General features: G+C 40.5%; 1 protein-coding gene across 1 annotated transcript in view; it reads right to left on the bottom strand.

Annotated features, from left to right (window-relative positions):
• LOC100378116 (E3 ubiquitin-protein ligase TRIM45-like) overlaps positions 1-27,458 on the bottom strand; it is a 32,171-nt gene that overhangs the window by 713 nt on the left and 4,000 nt on the right. Inside the window, exons 2-4 of the mRNA XM_085491989.1 lie at positions 7,862-7,973; positions 7,064-7,178; positions 373-499 (exon numbers count right to left, since the gene is read on the bottom strand). Of these exons, the coding sequence (XP_085348115.1) occupies positions 373-499; positions 7,064-7,178; positions 7,862-7,973 (354 nt within the window). The remainder of the gene's footprint in view (positions 1-372; positions 500-7,063; positions 7,179-7,861; positions 7,974-27,458) is intronic.

Below are 27,458 nucleotides of genomic sequence, written 5' to 3'. Positions count from 1 at the left end.
GTTATTTTTTTCTCATTATTCTTGTGGTTGTGGTTGACTTTTAAACATGTTCCGAATTAGCTCATGGAGGCTGTTCATGGAGATAAGAAACAACGAACTATAGCTACAAATCAACATACTAACATAAATGTCATAGCAGGTACAAGTGATGATATCACCTTCATTTGTAAACTTAATCATTCAATGTATGTTCTGTAACTACATTAATTATTCATTGGTTTTAAATTTTGCGTTTTTTCATTGATAAGTAAAATCAATCGTTCACTGCAGAGTTTGCGAACTTGAAACACAGTGAAAATCTCAAGTATCAAAATATTGAAATTAAATGCCAGTGAAAATAAATTGGTTTACAGTAATATATTCCATACATACCTGGCATAGTGCCTCCACATCCACATGTAACATCTTTCTTGCCTCCACTGGAACAGAATGTACAACAATGCCATATACCAGAGTGTTCTTTAGGTTTTGATTGGACTAGCACAGAAAATGGACTCCCCTAAAAAAATATTGAGATAGTTGAAATAGAAAAAAAAATATGTATAAATTGATGAAACTGTACAGTACTTCCCCGAGCATAAGCCCCTCTGCGAGTATAAGCCCACCCCTCTGTTTTTTTTACATTTAATGAGTTGAGAGCATCCCCGAGTATAGGCGCAGGGTGTTTTCACCGAGCGTTGAAGACATTTATTAAAGTATGCATGTAAAAAATGCATTTCATTGCATAATAATTGTGATTGGTATGGTAGTTTGGTTCCTGCTTTTATGAGAAAACTTGAATTAATTTCAGAGTGCATGGTGGGCGAACATACGAAACATGGTTCGCACCTTTTCTATTTTGTTATTTACTCAGAATGAATCCCGATGTTGCAATACTGAAGTAATCCATATTTCTTTTCAGTAGTAGTTTTCAAAACGCCAAAAATGTGATTGTCAAGTTGTGAAACCTGGTCATTGAGCATCGCTTTACTTTTCTGAATAATTGTGTGCACTGAGACAATTGTGAATGGGGTGTGAACGGGCAATCTATTCTTCGACATGACTTGTTGGTGATCGTGAAAAGTTTAAATACTTCCTCAGTTTACTTTTCGAAAATTAAGAATCAACAGCTTTAGGGGAAAAAAATCTCCTTTTTTGTCAAAATCAGTGTTAACAGATCTACTTACAAGCCAAGCAAAGTAGATGAGTGATGTTTCAAGACTTGACATATATGGAGTTATACAAACAAATGTCTTTACATCATTCAACAGAGCGCCCTCAGTGATAATGTTTTAGCTATATTATCATTAGTTTTAATGAAGCGCCCTCAGTGTTGAGTGTTTTACGGTAGTTAGGACATCATTTGGCTGGTTCCTGTCTCAAGTGTCTTGGTGCACCAAGCCACAAGAGGCCCGTAACTAGTAATGGGTCCAGCATTCTGATTGGTCCATCACATTCTCATTTTTTGTTCTATTTTCCTTGGTTACCTGACGTCAGCGCTTACGCTCGTGGTCGTTCTATATATAAAGCAGGGTTTTCCTTTTACTCTCTTTTTGTTACACAAATAGCGAGAAATACCAGAACCATCTCAAATAGGAAGTCTAAGCAGGCAGAGTGAATGAACATTGCTTTATTGCAGTATTACAGACACATCGGGAACCAGCAAAGGACATCATTTCTAGTGAAACGACCTCAGTGTTGAATGTTTGAGTCCAGAAATAAGTTTTAGACTTTAATGACACCAAAAAAATCAAAAACTTGAAGGGTACTTTCAAAGGGTACTTTTAAAAACTTACAGACTAAACAACTTATTGGCTAGCACATTATAATATTGATTGATATACAAGAGTTCTTGACTGCATTTTAAAAAGTTATGAAGAGTATTTTGAACTTTCACACTTCGGGAACAGTGATATTAAGATGTAACAAAAGATCCAACCAGAGCTGGTCAAGTTCAATACACAGCAATGACTTATAAGTTCAAATAAATTGGAACCCCTGCAGAGTAGAACATACACAGACTGTTGAGACATGTACATTGTTACAACATTCAGCAGTTTAATGAGTTATAAACAGACAACATGGGCTACTAATTTGTAGGACATTCAACTCTAATTGTGTACAAAAAGTGCATGTGTTATATATACATGACTGAATTGTTTATGTGATAGACAACTGATGAAAAATAGCATATGAGATAATTCACTGATTCCCAGCATCCTTTGCGAATAGCAAGGAGGACATAGGTAACTAGTAATCGCCATAATGTTCCACTGGGCCTGGATTCCAGCCCAAAGGCACGTGACTAAGTGACGTAATTTGAAAACATTCTAATATTCATTTTCTGTAAACAAGTCTTTATTATGCCTTCTTAGACTTACATATTTGAGATGTTTCTGGCATTTCGCACCGTTTCTGTGTAAATTTATAACAAAAGAAACAGTTTTTTATTTGCCCAAATTCCAAGAGTAAAAAAAAACCTCTGCCTTAGGGCCATGGGCGTAACCGCTGATGTCAGGTAACTAAGGGAAATAGAACAAGCAACGAGAAAGTAACGAACCAATCAGAATGCTGGAACCATTACTAGTTACCGGCCTCTTGTGGCTTTGTACGCCATGACACTTGTGGCTGGAACCAGCCAAATGAGATAACTGCAATTTAATAGTCATTTGAAATTACATGTGTAACTCTGACATCAATAAATTTAATTTGCTCATCGTGCATCTCCAATGGAAGCACATATACCCCTAACGTTACATTTGCTTTATACTAAATCATTAAAATATCACTTATTTTGACCATAGAAAAATGTACACAAGCACATATGCCACTAATAGAGCAAATATTGTACAATATATTTTAATGGTTCGTTAATCCAGTTCATACATACTATACATTGTAGTGAAATACGATTTATGCACTATGATTCAAAACAGATTTGGTACAGCGCTAGCATGACCATTGACCATGTCAATGACTGCAGTGTGTAACAGTTCATTTTGATAGATAACCAGTCATATGCCATGAATTTTTTGAAGTGCAGCATAGTATGCAAAATACATTAAACTCTGAGCTATGTGACAAAAGCCACCTTGATTTTGTTTGCTTTGTAGAGAAATTATGTAATGCTTGCCAAACTATAACTAGTTAGCACACTTAAGAATCAAATTAAAGTTATGGTGTGATGTGGTTGAGCACCCAATTAGATTGGTTTAATCAACTGAATGATTGGATTAAATGATACAGGCATTAAGTGGAGATTAAAAGAGTCTATATAAGGTATGGGTAGTCTAATTCTAGCTACCAGAGGTAACTTTATGTTGTAACCTTGCACAAAATAGTCCAATTTACCACCACTGTCTAATGTTGTAACCTTACACAAAATAGTCCAATTTACCACCACTGCCTAATGTTGTAACCTTACACAAAATAGTCCAATTTACCACCACTGTCTAATGTTGTAACCTTACACAAAATAGTCCAATTTACCAACACTGTCTAATGTTGTTACCTTACACAAAATAGTCCAATTTACCATTACTGTCTAATGTTGTAACCTTACACAAATTAGTCCAATTTACCATTACTGTCTAATGTTGTAACCTTACACAAAATAGTCCAATTTACCACCACTGTCTAATGTTGTAACCTTACACAAAATAGTCCAATTTACCACCACTGTCTAATGTTGTAACCTTACACAAAATAGTCCAATTTACCATTACTGTCTAATGTTGTAACCTTACACAAAGTAGTCCAATTTACCATCACTGTCTAATGTTGTAACCTTACACAAAATAGTCCAATTTACCATCCCTGTCCTAATGTTGTAACCTTACACAAAATAGTCCAATTTACCACCACTGCCTAATGTTGTAACCTTACACAAAATAGTCCAATTTACCACCACTGTCTAATGTTGTAACCTTACACAAATTAGTCCAATTTACCATTACTGTCTAATGTTGTAACCTTACACAAAATAGTCCAATTTACCATTACTGTCTAATGTTGTAACCTTACACAAAATAGTCCAATTTACCATCACTGTCTAATGTTGTAACCTTACACAAAATAGTCCAATTTACCATCACTGTCTAATGTTGTAACCTTACACAAAATAGTCCAATTTAACATCACTGTATAATGTTGTAACCTTACACAAAATAGTCCAATTTACCACCACTGTCTAATGTTGTAACCTTACGTAAACTAGTCCAATTTACCATCACTGTCTAATGTTGTAACCTTACACAAAATAGTCCAATTCACCACCCCTGTCCTAATGTTGTAACCTTACACAAAATAGTCCAATTTACCACCACTGTCTAATGTTGTAACCTTACACAAAATAGTCCAATTTACCACCACTGTCTAATGTTGTAACCTTACACAAAATAGTCCAATTTACCACCACTGTCTAATGTTGTAACCTTACACAAAATAGTCCAATTTACCACCACTGTCTAATGTTGTAACCTTACACAAAATAGTCCAATTTACCATCACTGGTTAATTTTGTAACCTTACACAAAATAGTCCAATTTACCATTACTGTCTAATGTTGTAACCTTACACAAAATAGTCCAATTTACCATCACTGTCTAATGTTGTAACCTTACACAAAATAGTCCAATTTACCACCACTGTCTAATGTTGTAACCTTACACAAAATAGTCCAATTTACCATTACTGTCTAATGTTGTAACCTTACACAAAATAGTCCAATTTACCACCACTGTCTAATGTTGTAACCTTACACAAAATAGTCCAATTTACCACCCCTGTCCTAATGTTGTTACCTTACACAAAATAGTCCAATTTACCATTACTGTCTAATGTTGTAACCTTACACAAATTAGTCCAAATTACCATTACTGTCTAATGTTGTAACCTTACACAAAATAGTCCAATTTACCACCACTGTCTAATGTTGTAACCTTACACAAAATAGTCCAATTTACCACCACTGTCTAATGTTGTAACCTTACACAAAATAGTCCAATTTACCATTACTGTCTAATGTTGTAACCTTACACAAAGTAGTCCAATTTACCATCACTGTCTAATGTTGTAACCTTACACAAAATAGTCCAATTTACCACCCCTGTCCTAATGTTGTAATCTTACACAAAATAGTCCAATTTACCATCACTGTCTAATGTTGTAATCTTACACAAAATAGTCCAATTTACCATCACTGTCTAATGTTGTAATCTTACACAAAATAGTCCAATTTACCATTACTGTCTAATGTTGTAACCTTACACAAAATAGTCCAATTTACCATTACTGTCTAATGTTGTAACCTTACACAAATTAGTCCAAATTACCATTACTGTCTAATGTTGTAACCTTACACAAAATAGTCCAATTTACCACCACTGTCTAATGTTGTAACCTTACACAAAATAGTCCAATTTACCACCACTGTCTAATGTTGTAACCTTACACAAAATAGTCCAATTTACCATTACTGTCTAATGTTGTAACCTTACACAAAGTAGTCCAATTTACCATCACTGTCTAATGTTGTAACCTTACACAAAATAGTCCAATTTACCACCCCTGTCCTAATGTTGTAACCTTACACAAAATAGTCCAATTTACCACCACTGCCTAATGTTGTAACCTTACACAAAATAGTCCAATTTACCACCACTGTCTAATGTTGTAACCTTACACAAATTAGTCCAATTTACCATTACTGTCTAATGTTGTAACCTTACACAAAATAGTCCAATTTACCATTACTGTCTAATGTTGTAACCTTACACAAAATAGTCCAATTTACCACCACTGTCTAATGTTGTAACCTTACACAAAATAGTCCAATTTACCACCCCTGTCCTAATGTTGTAACCTTACACAAAATAGTCCAATTTACCACCACTGTCTAATGTTGTAACCTTACACAAAATAGTCCAATTTACCATTACTGTCTAATGTTGTAACCTTACACAAAGTAGTCCAATTTACCATCACTGTCTAATGTTGTAACCTTACACAAAATAGTCCAATTTACCATTACTGTCTAATGTTGTAACCTTACACAAAGTAGTCCAATTTACCATCACTGTCTAATGTTGTAACCTTACACAAAATAATCCAATTTACCATCACTGTCTAATGTTGTAACCTTACACAAAATAGTCCAATTTACCATTACTGTCTAATGTTGTAACCTTACACAAAATAGTCCAATTTACCATTACTGTCTAATGTTGTAACCTTACACAAAGTAGTCCAATTTACCATCACTGTCTAATGTTGTAACCTTACACAAAATAGTCCAATTTACCACCACTGTCTAATGTTGTAACCTTACACAAAATAGTCCAATTTACTATTACTGTCTAATGTTGTAACCTTACACAAAATAGTCCAATTTACCATTACTGTCTAATGTTGTAACCTTACACAAAATAGTCCAATTTATCATCACTGTCTAATGTTGTAACCTTACACAAAATAGTCCAATTTACCACCACTGTCTAATGTTGTAACCTTACACAAAATAGTCCAATTTACCATTAGTGTCTAATGTTGTAACCTTATACAAAATAGTCCAATTTACCACCCCTGTCCTAATGTTGTAACCTTACACAAAATAGTCCAATTTACCACCACTGTCTAATGTTGTAACCTTACACAAAATAGTCCAATTTACCACCACTGTCTAATGTTGTAACCTTACACAAAATAGTCCAATTTACCATTAGTGTCTAATGTTGTAACCTTACACAAAATAGTCCAATTTACCACCCCTGTCCTAATGTTGTAACCTTACACAAAATAGTCCAATTTACCACCACTGTCTAATGTTGTAATCTTACACAAAATAGTCCAATTTACCACCACTGTCTAATGTTGTAACCTTACACAAAATAGTCCAATTTACCACCACTGTCTAATGTTGTAATCTTACACAAAATAGTCCAATTTACCATTACTGTCTAATGTTGTAACCTTACACAAAATAGTCCAGTTTTCTTCTCTAATCTGAATTGTAAATTACACAGGACAATATTTAGGCAGCAAGACATATGTAAAGAAGTTGAAGTATGCTATAAAGATGACTAACCTGTATAGGAGTACTGTTTATTAAGACATTCAACCAATATTGCCCAGATGAGGGTGGGGTGTAACTGACTAGATGGACACCATTTTTTTCATTTCTTATATCAACTTCGATTTTCCTAATAAAAAACAACAACAAATAAGCCTGTTACTATATATGAAGACATCAGTGTTGTGAGTCAAACCAAGGATGGAACACTGTCGATATAATTACTTACGTACTTACGTACTTACGTACTTACTTACTTACTTACTTACTTACTTACTTACTTACTTACTTACTTACTTACTTACTTACTTACTTACTTACAGTAATCAATCAATTAATTAATTAATTCATTCATTCATTCATTCATTCATTCATTCATTAATCAATTAATAAATCAATTCATTCATTCATTCATTATGAGTAATTTCTTCAATCAGCCAGACTCAGTTGTCACCTGTCTATTCATTCATTAACCCACCCTCCCCCATCCCATTTATTCTTTCATGATGGAACTCCTTGTTGCACAGCAACACACTCCACATCTCCACAATATAGATTTCTATCTATCTGTCCATTCATTCATGAGTCTTATTGCATAGCAATACACTTGTGTCTCACAATACATCCATCTTTTCATTCATTCCTACACGATGGGCCCCCTTGTTGCATAGCAATGCACTCATCTCTAATAATACACCCAGTCCTTTATAATGGACCTTGTTGCATAGCAATACACTCAACCTCTTACAATCCAATCATTCTTTAAGGATGCATCTCCTTGTTGCATAGCAACGCACTCATCTTTTACAATACCTGTTTCTATCCATTTGGGAAAACATCTCCACATCCAATTGATAATTCTTGTAACCATTTTTTACTAAAACAAGAAATTCTGATCTCCATCCAACTTTGCCACTTGAAAGACCTTAAAAAAATATATGAATATAAATAAGTCAAACATAGTTCTTTAGAAATTATTATTTCTTATGTGGATTCATGGCAATATTAAACTTGATGATGTTTGAATGTCTCCTAAACCTTTACAATAACAGCCTAGGATCAATGGCTGATATTAGCTACAGATATGCAGATATATTAAAATATTATGGGCTGGATTTATGTGACAATGTGCCAGTGCTGTGTGACCATCTTTCTATTATATTGTAATAGAAATGTGCTATCCTGTATAAAACACAAGCACTGTGCACCTTGATCTTGGTTCCCCCAAAGTTGCATCTGTTATAATCTAATTTTGTTTTCACTTTTTTCTAATGTGTATTTTAATTATTTATTTTTCATATATTTCATTTTAATTGTTTGTAGTTTTTTTAAAGTTTAGGTAATCACAAAAGCAATACTAGTAGTTAAAAAACATAAAATAATAACTATAAAAATGACAAAATAATACAAAAAAACATAAAATATACGAAAAAAAATAGATTTTAATTAAATTGCATTAAATTAAATTGTTAGTGAATGAATCATGGCAAATGGCATAAACCTCACTCAGAAGTAGGGATGGACCCCACAACTCCAGTTTTATTGCACTAGATTTGGCAGATTATGCAGTTTTGAGATTTTTCAGTTAATGGCTAGATATTGAAACTATTTTGAAACCAACCTTTACATGTTTACCTATACTTTAATGGAATATTCCTCTCCTCATTACCAAGGGATTTGTACTTTGTTTCAACAATCCATGTGTAATGATGTCAATTACTACAGATTGCCATGAGTACCACCCTCTATGTCTCAGCAGGAGTTAATTAAAAGAACAAAATTACTTCCTGGTCATTAGCCATGTCTGTAATCTCTTCACACATTCCACACTGTAAACTTGCTTTCCTATAACCTAAACTGTCATGTTGCTGCTATACTAGGTAACTGAAAGCTAATTAACCATCTATATTATGGTGGTACACAGAGACTTGAAAACCATGGCAATGTGATTTGGGGGACTCAGCATCAGCTAAAACTAAACACAGAGCATCACGTTCACTTTCAAGTCTGACAATAACCTTTACATCTTTCAAACCAGTGATTTCAGTTTTACCAATTTTCTCTGTGCATTTGCATATATAATTTGTTTGCAATACAAGAAATTTTTAAGTGAGTGTTTCGGACTTATACCAAAAAAAAACGATAAAACAAGATTCATCAATCGGCTGCATTGCCAGAGCATGGTGCTGAACGTGTTTTAATTTACATAAATACAAAAGATACATTGTACCTAATGTATAATATGCAAATTTCAGCTGGATGAATAGCTAACTATTTTTTACATAATGACTGTCTTGACTTGGCCAATGGGAATTCTAGAATTTCTGTGATTATACAATTAATTCTGTGGTTATACATTTATTGTATGCATTGCTGGATTACTGACTGTAATCTCACTTAGATGTCATTTGACGCATACACTACATATAAATGAAATACAATACCATGTTTTCTCTACTAGAAGTACATCTATAATTGAACTGCATGAAACAAAAATTACATTTATTGAATGCTGAATCATTGAAATATGACTTTGATATCAACACACCTGTCATTTACATAAGTGTATGTGCTACTAATAGAGCAAACTGATTAGTTTTAATATTACAGTATAATTTTTAAATCCAAGCTAAGTGATGCCAGGTGGTTCAGACTTGTCAGTTACTGTATTTATGGATTATTTTAATGAGAGATCTAGTTTACAATCAAAGTTCAGACAGACTAAGCAAAGAGACGACCTTGTGCGACATACAGGTAATAAGAACCCGTCTACAGCTGTTCTGTAAATCCTTCTAAGCAATTTGTAATCTCTTAATATCGTGAGAAATACTTCATTTTGGTGACACTCTAGAGTAAAGAATGCATAATATTTAGTAATTTCAGAACCACTGTCTGGTATAGTAATAATAAAGATGATAATCCAATAATATGCTAGCACTCGCATAGCTGTTATCAATGAGACAGAGCAGAATTCAAAAAATGTGTCTCATCATCCCTTGAGTGCCAATAATAATCGAATAAACATGAATGGATTTTGACTTTCAATGATGACTATAGCAGAAAATCCCTTGAAAAATCAGGGGTGCAAACAACCAATATGCTACCAGTACCCACCTGATAAACCATGGGTGCAAACAACCAATATGCTACCAGTACCCATCTGATAAATCATGGGTGCATACAACCAATATGCTACCAGTACCCACCTGATAAACCATGGGTGCAAACAACCAATATGCTACCAGTACCCATCTGATAAACCATGGGTGCATACAACCAATATGCTACCAGTACCCACCTGATAAACCATGGGTGCAAACAACCAATATGCTACCAGTACCCACCTGATAAACCATGGGTACAAACAACCAATACGCTACCAGTACCCACCTGATAAACCATGGGTGCATACAACCAATATGCTACCAGTACCCACCTGATAAACCATGGGTACAAACAACCAATACGCTACCAGTACCCACCTGATAAACCGTGGGTGCAAACAACCAATACGCTACCAGTACCCACCTGATAAACCATGGGTACAAACAACCAATATGCTACCAGTACCCACCTGATAAACCATGGGTGCATACAACCAATAAGCCACCGGTACCCACCTGATAAACCATGGGTGCAAACAATCAATATGCTACCAGCACCCACCTGATAAATCATGGGTTCATACAATCAATATGCTACCAGTACCCATCTGATAAACCATGGGTGCATACAACCAATATGCTACCAGTACCCACCTGATAAATCATGGGTGCATACAACCAATATGCTACCAGTACACACCTGATAAACCATGGGTGCATACAACCAATATGCTACCAGTACACACCTGATAAACCATGGGTGCATACAACCAATATGCTACCAGTACCCACCTGATAAACCATGGGTGCAAACAATCAATATGCTACCAGTACACACCTGATAAATCATGGGTGCATACAACCAATATGCTACCAGTACCCACCTGATAAACCATGGGTGCAAACAACCAATATGCTACCAGTACCCACCTGATAAACCATGGGTGCATACAACCAATATGCTACCAGTACCCACCTGATAAACCATGGGTGCATACAACCAATATGCTACCAGTACCCACCTGATAAACCATGGGCGCAAACAATCAATATGCTACCAGTACCCACCTGATAAACCATGGGTGCAAACAATCAATATGCTACCAGTACCCACCTGATAAATCATGGGTGATAAAACAAATATGCTACCAGTACCCACCTGATAAACCATGGGTGCATACAATCAATATGCTACCAGTACCCACCTGATAAACCATGGGTGCATACAATCAATATGCTACCAGTACCCACCTGATAAACCATGGGTGCATACAACCAATAAGCTACCGGTACCCACCTGATAAACCATGGGTGCAAACAATCAATATGCTACCAGTACCCACCTGATAAATCATGGGTTCATACAACCAATATGCTACCAGTACCCATCTGATAAACCATGGGTGCATACAACCAATATGCTACCAGTACCCACCTGATAAATCATGGGTGCATACAACCAATATGCTACCAGTACCCACCTGATAAACCATGGGTGCATACAACCAATATGCTACCAGTACACACCTGATGAATCATGGGTGCATACAACCAATATGCTACCAGTACCCACGTGATAAACCATGGGTGCATACAACCAATATGCTACCAGTACCCATCTGATAAACCATGGGTGCATACAACCAATATGCTACCAGTACCCACCTGATAAACCATGGGTGCATACAACCAATATGCTACCAGTACCCACCTGATAAACCATGGGTACAAACAACCAATACGCTACCAGTACCCACCTGATAAACCATGGGTGCAAACAACCAATATGCTACCAGTACCCACCTGATAAATCATGGGTGCATACAACCAATATGCTACCAGTACCCACCTGATAAACCATGGGTGCATACAACCAATAAGCCACCGGTACCCACCTGATAAACCATGGGTGCAAACAATCAATATGCTACCAGCACCCACCTGATAAATCATGGGTGCATACAACCAATATGCTACCAGTACCCACCTGATAAACCATGGGTGCATACAACCAATATGCTACCAGTACCCACCTGATAAACCATGGGTGCATACAACCAATATGCTACCAGTACCCACCTGATAAACCATGGGCGCATACAACCAATATGCTACCAGTACCCACCTGATAAACCATGGGCGCAAACGATCAATATGCTACCAGTACCCACCTGATAAACCATGGGTGCATACAACCAATATGCTACCAGTACCCACCTGATAAACCATGGGTGCAAACAACCAATATGCTACCAGTACCCATCTGATAAACCATGGGTGCATACAAACAATATGCTACCAGTACCCACCTGATAAACCATGGGTGCAAACAACCAATATGCTACCAGTACCCACCTGATAAACCATGGGTGCAAACAACCAATATGCTACCAGTACCCACCTGATAAACCATGGGTGCAAACAACCAATATGCTACCAGTACCCATCTGATAAATCATGGGTGCATACAACCAATATGCTACCAGTACCCACCTGATAAACCATGGGTGCAAACAACCAATATGCTACCAGTACCCATCTGATAAACCATGGGTGCATACAACCAATATGCTACCAGTACCCACCTGATAAACCATGGGTGCAAACAACCAATATGCTACCAGTACCCACCTGATAAACCATGGGTGCAAACAACCAATATGCTACCAGTACCCACCTGATAAACCATGGGTGCATACAACCAATATGCTACCAGTACCCACCTGATAAACCATGGGCGCAAACGATCAATATGCTACCAGTACCCACCTGATAAACCATGGGTGCAAACAACCAATATGCTACCAGTACACACCTGATAAATCATGGGTGCATACAATCAATATGCTATTAGTACCCACCTGATAAACCATGGGTGCATACAATCAATATGCTACCAGTACCCACCTGATAAACCATGGGTGCATACAACCAATAAGCTACCGGTACCCACCTGATAAACCATGGGTGCAAACAATCAATATGCTACCAGTACCCACCTGATGAATCATGGGTTCATACAACCAATATGCTACCAGTACCCATCTGATAAACCATAGGTGCATACAACCAATATGCTACCAGTACCCACCTGATAAATCATGGGTGCATACAACCAATATGCTACCAGTACCCACCTGATAAACCATGGGTGCATACAACCAATATGCTACCAGTACCCATCTGATAAACCATGGGTGCAAACAATCTATATGCTACCAGTACCCACATGATAAACCATGGGTGCAAACAATCAATATGCTACCAGTACCCACCTGATAAACCATGGGTGCATACAACCAATATGCTACCAGTACCCACCTGATAAACCATGGGTGCAAACAATCAATATGCTACCAGTACCCATCTGATAAATCATGGGTGCAAACAACCAATATGCTACCAGTACCCACCTGATAAACCATGGGTGCAAACAACCAATATGCTACCAGTACCCACCTGATAAACCATGGGTGCAAACAATCAATATGCTACCAGTACCCACCTGATAAACCATGGGTGCATGCAACCAATATGCTACCAGTACCCACCTGATAAACCATGGGTGCATGCAACCAATATGCTACCAGTACCCACCTGATAAACCATGGGTGCATACAACCAATATGCTACCAGTACCCACCTGATAAACCATGGGTGCATACAACCAATATGCTACCAGTACCCACCTGATAAACCATGGGTGCAAACAACCAATATGCTACCAGTACCCACCTGATAAACCATGGGTGCATACAATCAATATGCTACCAGTACCCACCTGATAAACCATGGGTGCAAACAACCAATATGCTACCAGTACCCACCTGATTAACCATGGGTGCAAACAATCAATATGCTACCAGTACCCACCTGATAAACCATGGGTGCAAACAATCAATATGCTACCAGTACCCACCTGATAAACCATGGGTGCATGCAACCAATATGCTACCAGTACCCACCTGATAAACCATGGGTGCATGCAACCAATATGCTACCAGTACCCACCTGATAAACCATGGGTGCATGCAACCAATATGCTACCAGTACCCACCTGATAAACCATGGGTGCATACAACCAATATGCTACCAGTACCCACCTGATAAACCATAGGTGCAAACAACCAATATGCTACCAGTACCCACCTGATAAACCATGGGTGCATACAACTAATATGCTACCAGTACCCACCTGATAAACCATGGGTGCATACAACCAATATGCTACCAGTACCCACCTGATAAACCATGGGTGCATACAATCAATATGCTACCAGTACCCACCTGATAAACCATGGGTGCATACAACCAATATGCTACCAGTACCCACCTGATAAACCATGGGTGCATACAATCAATATGCTACCAGTACCCACCTGATAAACCATGGGTGCATACAACCAATATGCTACCAGTACCCACCTGATAAACCATGGGTGCAAACAATCAATATGCTACCAGTACACACCTGATAAATCATGGGTGCATACAATCAATATGCTATTAGTACCCACCTGATAAACCATGGGTGCATACAATCAATATGCTACCAGTACCCACCTGATAAACCATGGGTGCATACAACCAATAAGCTACCGGTACCCACCTGATAAACCATGGGTGCAAACAATCAATATGCTACCAGTACCCACCTGATGAATCATGGGTTCATACAACCAATATGCTACCAGTACCCATCTGATAAACCATAGGTGCATACAACCAATATGCTACCAGTACCCACCTGATAAATCATGGGTGCATACAACCAATATGCTACCAGTACCCACCTGATAAACCATGGGTGCATACAACCAATATGCTACCAGTACCCATCTGATAAACCATGGGTGCAAACAATCTATATGCTACCAGTACCCACATGATAAACCATGGGTGCAAACAATCAATATGCTACCAGTACCCACCTGATAAACCATGGGTGCATACAACCAATATGCTACCAGTACCCACCTGATAAACCATGGGTGCAAACAATCAATATGCTACCAGTACCCATCTGATAAATCATGGGTGCAAACAACCAATATGCTACCAGTACCCACCTGATAAACCATGGGTGCAAACAACCAATATGCTACCAGTACCCACCTGATAAACCATGGGTGCAAACAATCAATATGCTACCAGTACCCACCTGATAAACCATGGGTGCATGCAACCAATATGCTACCAGTACCCACCTGATAAACCATGGGTGCATGCAACCAATATGCTACCAGTACCCACCTGATAAACCATGGGTGCATACAACCAATATGCTACCAGTACCCACCTGATAAACCATGGGTGCATACAACCAATATGCTACCAGTACCCACCTGATAAACCATGGGTGCAAACAACCAATATGCTACCAGTACCCACCTGATAAACCATGGGTGCATACAATCAATATGCTACCAGTACCCACCTGATAAACCATGGGTGCATACAATCAATATGCTACCAGTACCCACCTGATAAACCATGGGTGCAAACAACCAATATGCTACCAGTACCCACCTGATTAACCATGGGTGCAAACAATCAATATGCTACCAGTACCCACCTGATAAACCATGGGTGCAAACAATCAATATGCTACCAGTACCCACCTGATAAACCATGGGTGCATGCAACCAATATGCTACCAGTACCCACCTGATAAACCATGGGTGCATGCAACCAATATGCTACCAGTACCCACCTGATAAACCATGGGTGCATGCAACCAATATGCTACCAGTACCCACCTGATAAACCATGGGTGCATACAACCAATATGCTACCAGTACCCACCTGATAAACCATAGGTGCAAACAACCAATATGCTACCAGTACCCACCTGATAAACCATGGGTGCATACAACTAATATGCTACCAGTACCCACCTGATAAACCATGGGTGCATACAACCAATTAGCTACCAGTACCCACCTGATGAATCATGGGTTCATACAACCAATATGCTACCAGTACCCATCTGATAAACCATAGGTGCATACAACCAATATGCTACCAGTACCCACCTGATAAATCATGGGTGCATACAACCAATATGCTACCAGTACCCACCTGATAAACCATGGGTGCATACAACCAATATGCTACCAGTACCCATCTGATAAACCATGGGTGCAAACAATCTATATGCTACCAGTACCCACATGATAAACCATGGGTGCAAACAATCAATATGCTACCAGTACCCACCTGATAAACCATGGGTGCATACAACCAATATGCTACCAGTACCCACCTGATAAACCATGGGTGCAAACAATCAATATGCTACCAGTACCCATCTGATAAATCATGGGTGCAAACAACCAATATGCTACCAGTACCCACCTGATAAACCATGGGTGCAAACAACCAATATGCTACCAGTACCCACCTGATAAACCATGGGTGCAAACAATCAATATGCTACCAGTACCCACCTGATAAACCATGGGTGCATGCAACCAATATGCTACCAGTACCCACCTGATAAACCATGGGTGCATGCAACCAATATGCTACCAGTACCCACCTGATAAACCATGGGTGCATACAACCAATATGCTACCAGTACCCACCTGATAAACCATGGGTGCATACAACCAATATGCTACCAGTACCCACCTGATAAACCATGGGTGCAAACAACCAATATGCTACCAGTACCCACCTGATAAACCATGGGTGCATACAATCAATATGCTACCAGTACCCACCTGATAAACCATGGGTGCAAACAACCAATATGCTACCAGTACCCACCTGATTAACCATGGGTGCAAACAATCAATATGCTACCAGTACCCACCTGATAAACCATGGGTGCAAACAATCAATATGCTACCAGTACCCACCTGATAAACCATGGGTGCATGCAACCAATATGCTACCAGTACCCACCTGATAAACCATGGGTGCATGCAACCAATATGCTACCAGTACCCACCTGATAAACCATGGGTGCATGCAACCAATATGCTACCAGTACCCACCTGATAAACCATGGGTGCATACAACCAATATGCTACCAGTACCCACCTGATAAACCATAGGTGCAAACAACCAATATGCTACCAGTACCCACCTGATAAACCATGGGTGCATACAACTAATATGCTACCAGTACCCACCTGATAAACCATGGGTGCATACAACCAATATGCTACCAGTACCCACCTGATAAACCATGGGTGCATACAATCAATATGCTACCAGTACCCACCTGATAAACCATGGGTGCATACAACCAATATGCTACCAGTACCCACCTGATAAACCATGGGTGCATACAATCAATATGCTACCAGTACCCACCTGATAAACCATGGGTGCATACAACCAATATGCTACCAGTACCCACCTGATAAACCATGGGTGCAAACAATCAATATGCTACCAGTACACACCTGATAAATCATGGGTGCATACAATCAATATGCTATTAGTACCCACCTGATAAACCATGGGTGCATACAATCAATATGCTACCAGTACCCACCTGATAAACCATGGGTGCATACAACCAATAAGCTACCGGTACCCACCTGATAAACCATGGGTGCAAACAATCAATATGCTACCAGTACCCACCTGATGAATCATGGGTTCATACAACCAATATGCTACCAGTACCCATCTGATAAACCATAGGTGCATACAACCAATATGCTACCAGTACCCACCTGATAAATCATGGGTGCATACAACCAATATGCTACCAGTACCCACCTGATAAACCATGGGTGCATACAACCAATATGCTACCAGTACCCATCTGATAAACCATGGGTGCAAACAATCTATATGCTACCAGTACCCACATGATAAACCATGGGTGCAAACAATCAATATGCTACCAGTACCCACCTGATAAACCATGGGTGCATACAACCAATATGCTACCAGTACCCACCTGATAAACCATGGGTGCAAACAATCAATATGCTACCAGTACCCATCTGATAAATCATGGGTGCAAACAACCAATATGCTACCAGTACCCACCTGATAAACCATGGGTGCAAACAACCAATATGCTACCAGTACCCACCTGATAAACCATGGGTGCAAACAATCAATATGCTACCAGTACCCACCTGATAAACCATGGGTGCATGCAACCAATATGCTACCAGTACCCACCTGATAAACCATGGGTGCATGCAACCAATATGCTACCAGTACCCACCTGATAAACCATGGGTGCATACAACCAATATGCTACCAGTACCCACCTGATAAACCATGGGTGCATACAACCAATATGCTACCAGTACCCACCTGATAAACCATGGGTGCAAACAACCAATATGCTACCAGTACCCACCTGATAAACCATGGGTGCATACAATCAATATGCTACCAGTACCCACCTGATAAACCATGGGTGCATACAATCAATATGCTACCAGTACCCACCTGATAAACCATGGGTGCAAACAACCAATATGCTACCAGTACCCACCTGATTAACCATGGGTGCAAACAATCAATATGCTACCAGTACCCACCTGATAAACCATGGGTGCAAACAATCAATATGCTACCAGTACCCACCTGATAAACCATGGGTGCATGCAACCAATATGCTACCAGTACCCACCTGATAAACCATGGGTGCATGCAACCAATATGCTACCAGTACCCACCTGATAAACCATGGGTGCATGCAACCAATATGCTACCAGTACCCACCTGATAAACCATGGGTGCATACAACCAATATGCTACCAGTACCCACCTGATAAACCATAGGTGCAAACAACCAATATGCTACCAGTACCCACCTGATAAACCATGGGTGCATACAACTAATATGCTACCAGTACCCACCTGATAAACCATGGGTGCATACAACCAATATGCTACCAGTACCCACCTGATAAACCATGCGTGCATACAATCAATATGCTACCAGTACCCACCTGATAAACCATGGGTGCATACAACCAATATGCTACCAGTACCCACCTGATAAACCATGGGTGCATACAATCAATATGCTACCAGTACCCACCTGATAAACCATGGGTGCATACAACCAATATGCTACCAGTACCCACCTGATAAACCATGGGTGCAAACAATCAATATGCTACCAGTACCCACCTGATAAACCATGGGTGCAAACAATCAATATGCTACCAGTACCCACCTGATAAATCATGGGTGCATACAACCAATTAGCTACCAGTACCCACCTGATAAACCATGGGTGCAAACAATCAATATGCTACCAGTACCCACCTGGTAAACCATGGGTGCAAACAACCAATATGCTACCAGTACCCACCTGATAAATCATGGGTACATACAACCAATATGCTACCAGTACCCACCTGATAAACCATGGGTGCAAACAACCAATATGCTACCAGTATCCACCTGATAAACCATGGGTGCATACAATCAATATGCTACCAGTACCCACCTGATAAACCATGGGTGCAAACAACCAATATGCTACCAGTACCCACCTGATAAACCATCGGTGCAAACAACCAATATGCTACCAGTACCCACCTGATAAACCATGGGTGCAAACAACCAATATGCTACCAGTACCCACCTGATAAATAATGGGTGCATACAACCAATATGCTACCAGTACCCACCTGATAAACCATGGGTGCAAACAACCAATATGCTACCAGTACCCACCTGATAAACCATCGGTGCAAACAACCAATATGCTACCAGTACCCACCTGATAAACCATGGGTGCAAACACCCAATATGCTACCAGTACCCACCTGATAAATAATGGGTGCATACAACCAATATGCTACCAGTACCCACCTGATAAACCATGGGTGCAAACAACCAATATGCTACCAGTACCCACCTGATAAATAATGGGTGCATACAACCAATATGCTACCAGTACCCACCTGATAAACCATGGGTGCATACAACCAATATGCTACCAGTACCCACCTGATAAACCATGGGTGCATACAATCAATATGCTACCAGTACCCACCTGATAAACCATGGGTGCATACAACCAATATGCTACCAGTACCCACCTGATAAACCATGGGTGCATACAACCAATATCCTACCAGTACCCACCTGATAAACCATGGGTGCAAACAATCAATATGCTACCAGTACCCACCTGATAAATCATGGGTGCATACAACCAATTAGCTACCAGTACCCACCTGATAAACCATGGGTGCAAACAATCAATATGCTACCAGTACCCACCTGGTAAACCATGGGTGCAAACAACCAATATGCTACCAGTACCCACCTGATGAATCATGGGTTCATACAACCAATATGCTACCAGTACCCATCTGATAAACCATAGGTGCATACAACCAATATGCTACCAGTACCCACCTGATAAATCATGGGTGCATACAACCAATATGCTACCAGTACCCACCTGATAAACCATGGGTGCATACAACCAATATGCTACCAGTACCCATCTGATAAACCATGGGTGCAAACAATCTATATGCTACCAGTACCCACATGATAAACCATGGGTGCAAACAATCAATATGCTACCAGTACCCACCTGATAAACCATGGGTGCATACAACCAATATGCTACCAGTACCCACCTGATAAACCATGGGTGCAAACAATCAATATGCTACCAGTACCCATCTGATAAATCATGGGTGCAAACAACCAATATGCTACCAGTACCCACCTGATAAACCATGGGTGCATACAACCAATAAGCTACCGGTACCCACCTGATAAACCATGGGTGCAAACAATCAATATGCTACCAGTACCCACCTGATGAATCATGGGTTCATACAACCAATATGCTACCAGTACCCATCTGATAAACCATAGGTGCATACAACCAATATGCTACCAGTACCCACCTGATAAATCATGGGTGCATACAACCAATATGCTACCAGTACCCACCTGATAAACCATGGGTGCATACAACCAATATGCTACCAGTACCCATCTGATAAACCATGGGTGCAAACAATCTATATGCTACCAGTACCCACATGATAAACCATGGGTGCAAACAATCAATATGCTACCAGTACCCACCTGATAAACCATGGGTGCATACAACCAATATGCTACCAGTACCCACCTGATAAACCATGGGTGCAAACAATCAATATGCTACCAGTACCCATCTGATAAATCATGGGTGCAAACAACCAATATGCTACCAGTACCCACCTGATAAACCATGGGTGCAATCAACCAATATGCTACCAGTACCCACCTGATAAACCATGGGTGCAAACAATCAATATGCTACCAGTACCCACCTGATAAACCATGGGTGCATGCAACCAATATGCTACCAGTACCCACCTGATAAACCATGGGTGCATGCAACCAATATGCTACCAGTACCCACCTGATAAACCATGGGTGCATACAACCAATATGCTACCAGTACCCACCTGATAAACCATGGGTGCATACAACCAATATGCTACCAGTACCCACCTGATAAACCATGGGTGCAAACAACCAATATGCTACCAGTACCCACCTGATAAACCATGGGTGCATACAATCAATATGCTACCAGTACCCACCTGATAAACCATGGGTGCATACAATCAATATGCTACCAGTACCCACCTGATAAACCATGGGTGCAAACAACCAATATGCTACCAGTACCCACCTGATTAACCATGGGTGCAAACAATCAATATGCTACCAGTACCCACCTGATAAACCATGGGTGCAAACAATCAATATGCTACCAGTACCCACCTGATAAACCATGGGTGCATGCAACCAATATGCTACCAGTACCCACCTGATAAACCATGGGTGCATGCAACCAATATGCTACCAGTACCCACCTGATAAACCATGGGTGCATGCAACCAATATGCTACCAGTACCCACCTGATAAACCATGGGTGCATACAACCAATATGCTACCAGTACCCACCTGATAAACCATAGGTGCAAACAACCAATATGCTACCAGTACCCACCTGATAAACCATGGGTGCATACAACTAATATGCTACCAGTACCCACCTGATAAACCATGGGTGCATACAACCAATATGCTACCAGTACCCACCTGATAAACCATGCGTGCATACAATCAATATGCTACCAGTACCCACCTGATAAACCATGGGTGCATACAACCAATATGCTACCAGTACCCACCTGATAAACCATGGGTGCATACAATCAATATGCTACCAGTACCCACCTGATAAACCATGGGTGCATACAACCAATATGCTACCAGTACCCACCTGATAAACCATGGGTGCAAACAATCAATATGCTACCAGTACCCACCTGATAAACCATGGGTGCAAACAATCAATATGCTACCAGTACCCACCTGATAAATCATGGGTGCATACAACCAATTAGCTACCAGTACCCACCTGATAAACCATGGGTGCAAACAATCAATATGCTACCAGTACCCACCTGGTAAACCATGGGTGCAAACAACCAATATGCTACCAGTACCCACCTGATAAATCATGGGTACATACAACCAATATGCTACCAGTACCCACCTGATAAACCATGGGTGCAAACAACCAATATGCTACCAGTATCCACCTGATAAACCATGGGTGCATACAATCAATATGCTACCAGTACCCACCTGATAAACCATGGGTGCAAACAACCAATATGCTACCAGTACCCACCTGATAAACCATCGGTGCAAACAACCAATATGCTACCAGTACCCACCTGATAAACCATGGGTGCAAACAACCAATATGCTACCAGTACCCACCTGATAAATAATGGGTGCATACAACCAATATGCTACCAGTACCCACCTGATAAACCATGGGTGCAAACAACCAATATGCTACCAGTACCCACCTGATAAACCATCGGTGCAAACAACCAATATGCTACCAGTACCCACCTGATAAACCATGGGTGCAAACAACCAATATGCTACCAGTACCCACCTGATAAATAATGGGTGCATACAACCAATATGCTACCAGTACCCACCTGATAAACCATGGGTGCAAACAACCAATATGCTACCAGTACCCACCTGATAAATAATGGGTGCATACAACCAATATGCTACCAGTACCCACCTGATAAACCATGGGTGCATACAACCAATATGCTACCAGTACCCACCTGATAAACCATGGGTGCATACAATCAATATGCTACCAGTACCCACCTGATAAACCATGGGTGCATACAACCAATATGCTACCAGTACCCACCTGATAAACCATGGGTGCATACAACCAATATGCTACCAGTACCCACCTGATAAACCATGGGTGCAAACAATCAATATGCTACCAGTACCCACCTGATAAATCATGGGTGCATACAACCAATTAGCTACCAGTACCCACCTGATAAACCATGGGTGCAAACAATCAATATGCTACCAGTACCCACCTGGTAAACCATGGGTGCAAACAACCAATATGCTACCAGTACCCACCTGATGAATCATGGGTTCATACAACCAATATGCTACCAGTACCCATCTGATAAACCATAGGTGCATACAACCAATATGCTACCAGTACCCACCTGATAAATCATGGGTGCATACAACCAATATGCTACCAGTACCCACCTGATAAACCATGGGTGCATACAACCAATATGCTACCAGTACCCATCTGATAAACCATGGGTGCAAACAATCTATATGCTACCAGTACCCACATGATAAACCATGGGTGCAAACAATCAATATGCTACCAGTACCCACCTGATAAACCATGGGTGCATACAACCAATATGCTACCAGTACCCACCTGATAAACCATGGGTGCAAACAATCAATATGCTACCAGTACCCATCTGATAAATCATGGGTGCAAACAACCAATATGCTACCAGTACCCACCTGATAAACCATAGGTGCAAACAACCAATATGCTACCAGTACCCACCTGATAAACCATGGGTGCATACAACTAATATGCTACCAGTACCCACCTGATAAACCATGGGTGCATACAACCAATATGCTACCAGTACCCACCTGATAAACCATGGGTGCATACAACCAATATGCTACCAGTACCCACCTGATAAACCATGGGTGCAAACAATCAATATGCTACCAGTACACACCTGATAAATCATGGGTGCATACAATCAATATGCTATTAGTACCCACCTGATAAACCATGGGTGCATACAATCAATATGCTACCAGTACCCACCTGATAAACCATGGGTGCATACAACCAATAAGCTACCGGTACCCACCTGATAAACCATGGGTGCAAACAATCAATATGCTACCAGTACCCACCTGATGAATCATGGGTTCATACAACCAATATGCTACCAGTACCCATCTGATAAACCATAGGTGCATACAACCAATATGCTACCAGTACCCACCTGATAAATCATGGGTGCATACAACCAATATGCTACCAGTACCCACCTGATAAACCATGGGTGCATACAACCAATATGCTACCAGTACCCATCTGATAAACCATGGGTGCAAACAATCTATATGCTACCAGTACCCACATGATAAACCATGGGTGCAAACAATCAATATGCTACCAGTACCCACCTGATAAACCATGGGTGCATACAACCAATATGCTACCAGTACCCACCTGATAAACCATGGGTGCAAACAATCAATATGCTACCAGTACCCATCTGATAAATCATGGGTGCAAACAACCAATATGCTACCAGTACCCACCTGATAAACCATGGGTGCAAACAACCAATATGCTACCAGTACCCACCTGATAAACCATGGGTGCAAACAATCAATATGCTACCAGTACCCACCTGATAAACCATGGGTGCATGCAACCAATATGCTACCAGTACCCACCTGATAAACCATGGGTGCATGCAACCAATATGCTACCAGTACCCACCTGATAAACCATGGGTGCATACAACCAATATGCTACCAGTACCCACCTGATAAACCATGGGTGCATACAACCAATATGCTACCAGTACCCACCTGATAAACCATGGGTGCAAACAACCAATATGCTACCAGTACCCACCTGATAAACCATGGGTGCATACAATCAATATGCTACCAGTACCCACCTGATAAACCATGGGTGCATACAATCAATATGCTACCAGTACCCACCTGATAAACCATGGGTGCAAACAACCAATATGCTACCAGTACCCACCTGATTAACCATGGGTGCAAACAATCAATATGCTACCAGTACCCACCTGATAAACCATGGGTGCAAACAATCAATATGCTACCAGTACCCACCTGATAAACCATGGGTGCATGCAACCAATATGCTACCAGTACCCACCTGATAAACCATGGGTGCATGCAACCAATATGCTACCAGTACCCACCTGATAAACCATGGGTGCATGCAACCAATATGCTACCAGTACCCACCTGATAAACCATGGGTGCATACAACCAATATGCTACCAGTACCCACCTGATAAACCATAGGTGCAAACAACCAATATGCTACCAGTACCCACCTGATAAACCATGGGTGCATACAACTAATATGCTACCAGTACCCACCTGATAAACCATGGGTGCATACAACCAATATGCTACCAGTACCCACCTGATAAACCATGCGTGCATACAATCAATATGCTACCAGTACCCACCTGATAAACCATGGGTGCATACAACCAATATGCTACCAGTACCCACCTGATAAACCATGGGTGCATACAATCAATATGCTACCAGTACCCACCTGATAAACCATGGGTGCATACAACCAATATGCTACCAGTACCCACCTGATAAACCATGGGTGCAAACAATCAATATGCTACCAGTACCCACCTGATAAACCATGGGTGCAAACAATCAATATGCTACCAGTACCCACCTGATAAATCATGGGTGCATACAACCAATTAGCTACCAGTACCCACCTGATAAACCATGGGTGCAAACAATCAATATGCTACCAGTACCCACCTGGTAAACCATGGGTGCAAACAACCAATATGCTACCAGTACCCACCTGATAAATCATGGGTACATACAACCAATATGCTACCAGTACCCACCTGATAAACCATGGGTGCAAACAACCAATATGCTACCAGTATCCACCTGATAAACCATGGGTGCATACAATCAATATGCTACCAGTACCCACCTGATAAACCATGGGTGCAAACAACCAATATGCTACCAGTACCCACCTGATAAACCATCGGTGCAAACAACCAATATGCTACCAGTACCCACCTGATAAACCATGGGTGCAAACAACCAATATGCTACCAGTACCCACCTGATAAATAATGGGTGCATACAACCAATATGCTACCAGTACCCACCTGATAAACCATGGGTGCAAACAACCAATATGCTACCAGTACCCACCTGATAAACCATCGGTGCAAACAACCAATATGCTACCAGTACCCACCTGATAAACCATGGGTGCAAACAACCAATATGCTACCAGTACCCACCTGATAAATAATGGGTGCATACAACCAATATGCTACCAGTACCCACCTGATAAACCATGGGTGCAAACAACCAATATGCTACCAGTACCCACCTGATAAATAATGGGTGCATACAACCAATATGCTACCAGTACCCACCTGATAAACCATGGGTGCATACAACCAATATGCTACCAGTACCCACCTGATAAACCATGGGTGCATACAATCAATATGCTACCAGTACCCACCTGATAAACCATGGGTGCATACAACCAATATGCTACCAGTACCCACCTGATAAACCATGGGTGCATACAACCAATATGCTACCAGTACCCACCTGATAAACCATGGGTGCAAACAATCAATATGCTACCAGTACCCACCTGATAAATCATGGGTGCATACAACCAATTAGCTACCAGTACCCACCTGATAAACCATGGGTGCAAACAATCAATATGCTACCAGTACCCACCTGGTAAACCATGGGTGCAAACAACCAATATGCTACCAGTACCCACCTGATAAATCATGGGTGCATACAACCAATATGCTACCAGTACCCACCTGATAAACCATGGGTGCAAACAACCAATATGCTACCAGTACCCACCTGATAAACCATGGGTGCATACAATCAATATGCTACCAGTACCCACCTGATAAACCATGGGTGCAAACAACCAATATGCTACCAGTACCCACCTGATAAACCATCGGTGCAAACAACCAATATGCTACCAGTACCCACCTGATAAACCATGGGTGCAAACAACCAATATGCTACCAGTACCCACCTGATAAACCATCGGTGCAAACAACCAATATGCTACCAGTACCCACCTGATAAACCATGGGTGCAAACAACCAATATGCTACCAGTACCCACC

This window comes from Saccoglossus kowalevskii, chromosome 17 (assembly GCF_978046115.1).
Source record: "Saccoglossus kowalevskii chromosome 17, keSacKowa6.1, whole genome shotgun sequence".
In the NCBI taxonomy this organism is placed as follows: Eukaryota; Metazoa; Hemichordata; class Enteropneusta; family Harrimaniidae; genus Saccoglossus; species Saccoglossus kowalevskii.
This window is presented reverse-complemented; position numbering and strand designations above follow the sequence as displayed.